Raw genomic sequence first — 9,596 nt, 5'->3', positions numbered from 1 at the left:
ATTCTTAATGTAGAGTGACTCTCTGTGAACGAACACGCCTCTATTGAAGTGATAGTCTCTATCAGTTAACAACTATATGATTAGAACCACATAAAACTGTAGTTGAACCTTCTAGTTAAATCCCTTCAGAGGTGCCTGTTCTCAAGGAGCTGACATGTCGCTGCAGCATGAGCCACCTGCATGAAAGATGTCATCCTCACTGCCCATGGTGGCCCTTACTGCCCCGCATCAGGACACGCAATAACTCCCAGCTGGTGTCCCACCTCTTTTACGTGAAGTCTTACAGAACATCTCAAAGATTAATGCAACAAACCCACGTATGAGTGCCCACCATATAGAATTAACAAATATTAACATTTGATTTCGAAGCATTTGTGATATACAGGCACACACGTATTTAATTAAGCAAAATGAAATTGAATATAATAGACAAGGCTGAAGTCCGTTTTGATCTTTTTCTCAAGCCCATTTCTCCTCTCCCTTTACCTGCTCAAAGCAATTAGTATAGTGGGTGTCAGGCAGGGCCTTCAAAGCCAAGTTTTCTCTTTATTTTATATATTTACATATATTAATACATACAGATGCATATACATGTATATCTGAATAAACGGTCTTGCTTACGTTTTGGAATAGAAACCCCATTTTGTGGTGTCTGCTTTCCTCATTACAACAAATGCCCTAAGGAGGTAGCCCCCGGGGTCTGCTCGTTTCTTTATCCCTGGTGGATAGCCTCATTTGCGTCCTACGTAAATACTCAACAAATGTGGAACTGAATAATATCTGCCAGTGTATTATAAAATATTATGAAGTGGTATTAATTGGTGTTTTCACTATGGTGGGTACACACACACACACACACACACACACACCTGTGCATGCACTTGGATCCCCAGAATAGTCCCAATAGCATTTCTCTGGCCATGGAGCTCTTTCTTCTATGGGGGGCTTCTGGGTCTCTTCACTGTGCTCCCCGTTTCACATGCTTATTCATCCTTTCCCTCCCCCATCCTGCTCTAGCCCCCTCTGGCCATCTGAACCCAGGCCCCTGAGACCCTTGGGGCTCTGCCAAGGTGGCAGTGGCTCCAGGAAGCAATTGCAAGACTGCCTCGTATCACGGTTGCCACCAAAGTCACATGGCAATGACATCCAGCTGATTCTTTCTGAGTGCCAGCCCTTGACCCTATTTTGGGCTCATTTTCTGGAGCTCTAGATGTCAGAGAAGACAGTGTGCACCCCACCGAAGATGGAAACCTTCTCTCCCTACTCCCTTCTGTCTACTCCTCAGTTACAGCTGCTTTGTGCAGCGTCGCCTTCCAGCTGAACAGGATGCCCTGCTCCATGCACAGCCTGTTAGCTCTCATCCCTATTCTCAAATGACTACTTACTGCAAACACCTGCATCTCTCTCAGGTGGCTCAGGTGCCCCTGCAGGGGACAGGTAGAGCATGTGTACAGGGCAAGCACAAATGCCAGACTTGATGCCCCCGGAAAGAGCACCCAAAAGGAAGGAAGGAAGGATCGCTTGAGGTATGCTTTGTACTCTCCCCCAGTCCCCAGTGGGAGTGACCCCTAGTGCGCACAGTGACAGCTGGCTTGATTCCCTCCCCACTGCCCTACCAATGTCTCCTGGGATCATGCCCCAAATAAATACCTGCGCTCAAATTCTTGTCTTAGATCTGCCTCCTATAGTTTAGTTAAAATGCTTTATTATCTATTCAGTGGTCGAAAGAAACAAACCATTGACACAAAAATCAGCATGGGGGATCTTAAATACATATTGCTAAGCGAAAGAAGTCAATCTGAGAAGGCTACAAATTATATGACCCCATTTATGTGACAACCTAGAAAAAGCAAGGCTACAGAGACAAATCAGTGGCTGCCATGAATTTGCAAGAGGGTGAGGGTTGACTAGGTGAAGCATAGATTTTTTTTTAGGGCAGTGAAACTATTTTGTATGGTACTGTAGTGATGAATAATAATAACATTCATTTGTCAAACATAGAGGACTCCACAGCACAGAGTGAACCTTAATGTATGCAAATTTGGAAAAAAATTCAGTCCAGAGGGTAGGGGATCCCAGAATGAAATGCAGAATGTGACAAAAGAAAATACCTACTACAAATGTATGGCATAATTTCATTGAAGGGGTGGGGGGGGGGGGGAAGAGGCCGACCTAAGTAACTTTGGCAATGACTAGAAACGATAAGCCTATAAAGACAAAAGGAACTGTACAAAAGCGCTGTGTTCTACGTGATGAAGCTGTTTACCATGGAGGGACAGGTTAACCATTCTGAAACCATTATATGTGTCTACTGGAATTGGACAAATAAATAAATGAGTGGCAGACAGTGGGGACCAAGTCACTTTTGGAATAGAAGTTTACAGACAAGCTTGGGGGAAGGCTACAATGAACCATGTGGTACTGAATTAAAGTCAAGGACATCAATATGAACTCATAGTTCGCTTAATACAGATACTGATATAGAAATAGCAATAAAGGTGTGTGTGTGCACGGGTTAGTTACATCTGTATCCAGTTCCTAGTTATGCTCACTGAGTCTAAAGGCAATGGCACCCAGTATCAACAAGCACACCCAGCTCAGATTTTGTTTTCTAAATACCATTCTGCAATAAAAGGAAGCAGGGCTCATTAAAGAAATGGACGATTCTAGGGATATGGCAGTGAATCTATAGGATGAGCCTGGAGCATCTTGTAGTGCCAGAAGGCAAGGACATGCTCAACAAACAAAACTACAGGGGTGTGTAAATCAAAAGGACACGGGAGCCAACTGAAAGAGTTCTCAGTGGTCAAAGCTGAGAGGATGTGAGCAACAAATAAATTTCATAGTAGTGGATTATAACCCAAGGTATAAAACAAATGTCCATGAGTCGACACTAACGTAAATAAATGAATGGAATAAATAAATGGAGGATGGGAGAGACAAACCTCCCAAACAGAAAAATTCCAAATAAAATTATGTAGATACCCCTCCCTCAAGGAGATGGAACATAATCCCCACCCCAAGTATGGGACTCGAACCCATGAACGATGAGATCATGACCTGAGCTGAAGTCGGACGTTTAACTGACTGAGCCACCCAGGTGCCCCTCTAGAATTGTATTCTAAGAAAATAATTAAGAATATGTGAACACATTTATCTATAAATCCTTATTGTTATATTGCTTACACCGGCAAATAATAAAAACATCCTTTATATCCATCAATATGAAATGATTTAAGTAAATTGTAGTTCATCCTTTAAAAAGAACATTAGTCAATCATTAAAAATGATTATATAGGGGCGCCTGGGTGGCGCAGTCGGTTAAGCGTCCGACTTCAGCCAGGTCACGATCTCGCGGTCCGTGAGTTCGAGCCCCGTGTCAGGCTCTGGTTGATGGCTCAGAGCCTGGAGCCTGTTTCCGATTCTGTGTCTCCCTCTCTCTCTGCCCCTCCCCCGTTCATGCTCTGTCTCTCTCTGTCCCAAAAATAAATAAAAACGTGGAAAAAAAAATTAAAAATGATTATATAGGGCAGGGATTGGCCAGCTATGTCCTGCCTGTTTTTGTAAATAAAGTTTTATTATGACACAGCCATGCCCATGTCTATGGCTGCCATATTAGTTTGCTAGGGCTGGGTGGCTTAAACAACAGAAGTGTACGTCTCACTGTTCTGGAGGTTCAAAATCCAAAAGAGAGGATTCAAGATATATTCTTCCATGAAAAGGATTACGGTAGTATAAATCCAAGAAAGACAAGAATATACATCACAGTATTGGTAACGGTGATCCTTGAAGATTGTTACTTTGAGTGCCAATCTTATTCTTATTTTTTTATTCGTGTGTTTCGTCACGTTTGTATCATGAATATGTATTATTTTTGTAATTATAAAACCAAAAAATTGTGCCAGCCTAGTGTGTAAAAACTAGACTGTCGTGTCGTCATTGCGAGCGTGGGGTAGAAATGAATTTCCATGCAGTGTTTATTCCAACTTCTAGTGTGGCTCCCTGAACTACAGAGGCTGGAAATCTGAAGACCACATTTTTTGGCCTCCCCTAGGGTTCTGGATACAAAACCGATTCCACCAGTAGATGGACCCGCATGCGAAGGAAGCCATCATCTTGCAACTTTGTCCTCTCTCTGCCCTAGCTTTCTAGTTCAGCCCTAGTTTTGAGCTGGGAGGGAGTTGGAGCGGTGGCTCTCTCACCCTTGGTTGGCAGCTGGAACAGAAAGTTCTTGAAGTCAACCATTTTAGCGGCAACTTTCTGATTCCTGCCTTCCTGATATCATGAAGGTCGCACCCCCTGGCAGGCCAGGTCTGCAGCCCTGCTCATTTTTCTAGGAATTATTCCAGGGTATGTAGCCCAAAGGCAGCCTTTCCAGCTACGTTATAATTAGATAAATCTTTCTATGCCTAGAATAGCTGATTTATTGTTTCCCTCACAGAACCACAACTGACATAAGGGTTCAGGAGCAATTTGGGGGCCAGCTTGTGCTGAAGGAGAAAATACATTTTAAGGGAAAAAGATACATTTTATGACAAGTTGAATGAAAATGATTCAGAGGTGTTGATATTTCCGGTTGCTTGGAATCCATCTGAATTTCAGACTGAAGAGGAAAAAAAATTCGACCAACTCTGCCAAACCTAAAACACAGCTCGGGTTCCCAAGTATGAATGTACCATGGTCACAGATCTCCTCACTTTCATGAAGATGTGCAAATATACTATGGCTTTAAAATTGTCCTACAGTGGATCTCCTTCCTCCACGAGCCTTGTCTCGATGGGGATTCGAGGAATGAGGGGCAGGAATTCAATCTGCCTGCTTTTGGACTTTCAGCCTGATGCACGCTTTCTCATTCTGGTAGCAGCTCAGTCTTTCCAATTCCTCCCCTTTCTCCACAATATCTGGGTGCACAGGGCCGTGCAGCCCAGTTGTGGCCCGGCCCTCTGGCTCCCATTCTGCATGTAAACTGGCTAGTCTGGCCTGCTGCCTCGACTAAGGACTGCTGAGGACCACCAGGCCCATCTAGGGGTTGGGGCACCGTGCTCTCACCCACTGGTTGAACCTGTCACTCCAGTCTTTGCCCTCTCATCACAAATCCCCCTTCATAGTGGCTTCTCGCTTCTTCCTCGAGGCCCCCATAGGTCTGCCGGTCTTCGAGGGACGCTCGCGTCCCCAGCACTGGCTGTGCAGGAGTTCCAGATCCCTGGCATGGGTACAGCAGGCTGTGGGGCCAGGAGCCTGCGCCAGGCCCAAGAATCCAGTCACACCCTCTGCCAGTGACCCACGCTGCCATGTCGATGAGGAGTCCATGTGAATGTGGGTGTTTCCTGGCCTCCCCAATGGAGCCCAGGCAAATACTCCTCTGCTGTCAGCTTTCCTCTGAACACATCTATGTACCTGTTCTCTTGGCTCCCCATCTATTGGGATGGAAGGTGTGACGTTTTCACCTCTTCTCAGGGAATTTCTCTGGGTCATAATCTACTCCCTTCCAAATAGTCAAATCGAACACCTGACGGTCAGGCAGGACTTTGCAGAGGAGGGTAACGTGATTAGGAGGAAACACTTAGATGGTTAGGGCGGGTGAGTCAGAAAGGGACAGCTGGAGCCAGAGAGTCCTAGAGGAAGGTTGTAGGAAAGGTGGTTTCGAGTTACCATGCTGGGCAGGGATTTGGCAAACGGCACAGTTCGGCGTAGCGTTCAGGGAGCAGGCTTGGAACCCGCCCATCTCCTGGCTTTGTGACCTTGAGCAAGTTACATAACTTCTCCAGGGCTCAATATTGTTGTTTGCAAGGCGGGGATCATAATGGTACTTACCTCAGTGGTTTGTTGTGTTATAGGAAATAATGCTTATGAATGCACATCAGGCACCGGGCACAGCCTAACACACGGCACGGCGACCATAACCAAGGCTGTCACGAGACTCTCGAATACTACTGCTCTGAGTACAAAGAGGGAAAGCCAGCCGTGAGTACCACCCGAATGCAAGTCGTTACTCATATTATGATGTCAGGCAGGAGAGGCTGGAGAAAGTTGGAGGGTACAGCCTCGTCTCCACTCCGAGGCACGTGTGAAGTCTGAGTGGATATGGACAAGGAACAGGAAGTGGAAAGTGATAGAGCTGGAACCCCGGAAGATCCGAACATGAGTCCAGAGAAACAAGAAGCCGATCAAGGTGACGCTAATGGTAAGGGAGGGGGGCGGGGGCAGGGGACGGGGTGGGGGGGAGGTCACCTTAGGGACTTACGTGCTCAAGGAGCAGACAGCGGTATTAAAGCAGAGAAAAGTTGTAGTTTAAAAAAAAAACAACTCTACCAAAAGATACACGTAATCACATGCTGCTTGGCCTTCTGTTGAATGTGATTTTTCACAGTGATGCGTCATTCACAAAACTACATTTGTGGGCTCTAACCATGGCATTGGTCTTCCCTGGAGTACGTGATAAGAATTTTTGTTGTTGTTTCCTCTTTTGCATTTTTACTTATTTACTTTTTTGTTCAGAAAGTCCATTATTACAGGGTCTGTCCAGCCACGTGGCTCCCCTGGTCCCAGAATTCTTGGACACAGCACACATCAAGGAGAAGGCCTCGGCTTCGGAGGCCGACAACATACAACACATGCCTGCAAAGCAATCCAAAGGTCCACAGCTCAAGGTCATATTCCCACCGGCACAGGGCGGTAACATCTTCAATTTCTCAGCAATGACCATGCAACCCAAGCAGGCTGGCACCCCCAGTTTTTCAGCAAAAATCATCCCTCGCGAGCAGGGCAGTATCCCCAATTCTTTAGCAAAAATGATCCTGCCCAGGCAGGCTGATACCCCCAGTTCTCCAGAAAAAATTATCCCGCTCAAGCAAGCTGGCATCTCCAATCCCTTAGCAAAACCCATTCCACCCAAACAGGCTAACATCCCAAGTTTCTCAGCAAAATCCATCTCACCCAAGCAGGTTGACACCCCCAGGTTTTCAGCAAAAATCATCCAACCCAAGCATGGCAGTATCCCCAATTCTTCAGCAAAAATGATCCTGCCCAAGCATGGCAATGCCCTCAATTTCCCAACCAAAATCACCCAACCCAAACAGGCTGATATCCCCAATTCCCCAGCAAAAAGCATCCCACCCAAACAGGCTGGTACCCCCAATTCCCCAGCAAAAACCATCCCACCCAAGCAGACTGACACCCCAAATTTTTCAGGAAAAATCATTCTACCCAAGGACAGTGATACCCCCAATCCCTCAGAAGAAAGGATCCCACCCAAGCAGGCTGATACCCCCAATTCCCCAGCAAAAAGCATCCCACCCAAGCAGACTGACACCCCAAATTTTTCAGGAAAAGTCATTCTACCCAAGGAGAGTGATACCCCCAATCCCTCAGAAGAAAGGATCCCACCCAAGCAGGCTGATAGCTCCAATTCTTCAGAAAAAATTATTGCACCCAAGCACGGTGACACCCCCAGTTCCTCAGAAAAAACCACCCTGCTGCAGGAGGATGGAATGTCTACTTCCTTAGAAAAAAACATCCCACCCAAGCAGGATAACATCCCCATGTCCCCGGCCAAAACCATCCTGCCTAAGCAGGGCAAGAGTCCCAAGTTCTTAGCAAAATCCATTCTGCCCAAACAGGCCAACACCCCTAAGTTCTCAGCAAAACCTTTCCCGTCTAAACAGATCAACGGCCCCAAGCTATTAGTGAAATCTACCCTGTCCAAACACATCCCCAGCCCCAAGTCCTCAGAAGAAAACATCCTGCCCAGAGAGGGTGACACCAAGTGCTCAGAAGACAGCATCCAGCCCAGAGAGGGTGACACCAATTGCTCAGAAGACAGCATCCAGCCTAAGGAAGGTGATATCCCCAAGTCCTCAAAAGAAGCCATCCCGCCCATAGAAGGAGACGTCCTGAAGGCATCAGGGTCAATGGAGCGTCTGGAAGTGGACTTGGTGAAGATGATCCTAAGCAAGGAGGACTTCGAGTTGGCGCTCAAGGAGGCTGGGGAGAGGCTGGTGGCCGTGGACTTCTCAGCCACGTGGTGTGGGCCCTGCAGGACCATCAAGCCCCTTTTCCATTCCTTGTCTGTCAAGTACGAGGACGTGGTGTTCCTGGAAGTAGATGCTGATGAGTGTGATGAGCTGGTGAAGGACCTTGAGATCATGTGCATCCCAACCTTTCAGTTTTATAAGAAAGAAGAAAAGGTGGGCGAATTTTGCGGCGCCGTTACAGAAAAACTCGAAGCGATCATTGCAGAGTTAAAGTAATTGTGGATTCTGACAGCATTGTAGACAGTCGGCTCGTGATAGTTTGTGATTGCTTTTTTATTTACCAAAAAAGGTGAGGCGTAACAAAAGTGTGTGTCTGAATGGCCCCCTGCTCATAAATTATTAAGTATTAACTCCACCTTTTCGAAAAGTGGTAAAGCACTGAAGCCTACTGTGACCATGTTTTCATTGGTAGGAAAGGGTGATAGTAAAGTTTCCTTTGGTGGAGATTGGGAGTCCACCTGTCTCGTTTTTTTGTATTGTGATTTGTTTGGGAACTCACCCTTGGAAATCCAGCTCATTTGGTGTTTGTGGCAACAGTGGAAATTGAGACAGTTCTTCGGTACAAGTACATGATTGAAAGATGAGTGGAGACTTCTTTTCTCATGCTCACATATCTTTTGGGGTTTCTGATAGGATACTTTGGGAAACACAGAATTTGAAAGATCCACAGATCATACCTAACCTCCTCTGGGTGCAGGGAGTGCTCTGGAGGACTCTGGAAATCCCATGGCTTCACCCACCCCGCGTGGGATTCGTGGCTGGCACAGCCAAGCTCAAAGCCAGCTTCCCAGATCTCGAGTGCAGGCCTTTTTCTACTAATCACGCCCACAAAAACCTCGACAGAGCCCAAAGCTTCTGGTTTCTCAGACCGAGCGCTTTATTACTCAGGTCAAAGTCAGGGTGATCCTCAGTGCCATTATGACATCAGCTCCCCGGTGGCAGATTTCTTACTTTGTCTCCTGGTAACTGGGTTTCTAAAACCTGCTCCCAGATGTCTCAGAGCCCAAAGGCCCAGGTCTGGGTCACAGATGGTGGCTTGGTCCAGAGTTTTGTGTTTACAAAAGAAAAATGTGTATGGGATACGTACACCTATACTAGCAAATATTTAATGTATACGATTTGATGAGTTTGGACATATGCATGGACTTATTACCACAATCAAGATAATAAACATACCCATCGCCTCCAGAGGTTTCCTTGTATGTCGTCTTTTTTGTTGTGGTGGTGGTGGTGATGGTAAGAGCACATAATATGAGGTCTAACCTCTTAACAAATTAAAAAAAAAATTTTTTTTTAATGTTTATTTATTTTTGAGACAGAGAGAGACAGAGCATGAACGGGGGAGGGTCAGAGAGAGAGGGAGACACAGAATCCGAAGCAGGCTCCAGGCTCTGAGCTGTCAGCACAGAGCCAGACGCGGGGCTCGAACCCACGAACCGTGAGATCATGACCTGAGCTGAAGTCTGACACTTAACCGACTGAGCCACCGAAACGCCCCAGTAGCCTCTTAACAGATTTTTAAATGCACGATACTGTGTTGTTAACTGTAGGCACCATGTTGTA

General features: G+C 46.2%; 1 protein-coding gene across 1 annotated transcript; it reads left to right on the top strand.

Annotated features, from left to right (window-relative positions):
- The first annotated feature begins 5,721 nt into the window (after positions 1-5,721).
- On the top strand, positions 5,722-9,207 carry TXNDC2 (thioredoxin domain containing 2). Its single transcript, XM_047090296.1, has 2 exons — positions 5,722-6,184; positions 6,499-9,207. The coding sequence occupies exons 1-2, from the start codon at positions 6,085-6,087 to the stop codon at positions 8,247-8,249; spliced, it is 1,851 nt and encodes a 616-aa protein (XP_046946252.1). The 5' UTR covers positions 5,722-6,084; the 3' UTR covers positions 8,250-9,207.
- The last annotated feature ends 389 nt before the right edge of the window (positions 9,208-9,596 follow it).

This window comes from Lynx rufus, unplaced genomic scaffold (genome assembly GCF_022079265.1).
Source record: "Lynx rufus isolate CCGP_SWC_20201006 ecotype Redwood Valley unplaced genomic scaffold, mLynRuf1.p SCAF_29, whole genome shotgun sequence".
NCBI classification, from domain to species: domain Eukaryota; kingdom Metazoa; phylum Chordata; class Mammalia; order Carnivora; family Felidae; genus Lynx; species Lynx rufus.
This window is presented reverse-complemented; position numbering and strand designations above follow the sequence as displayed.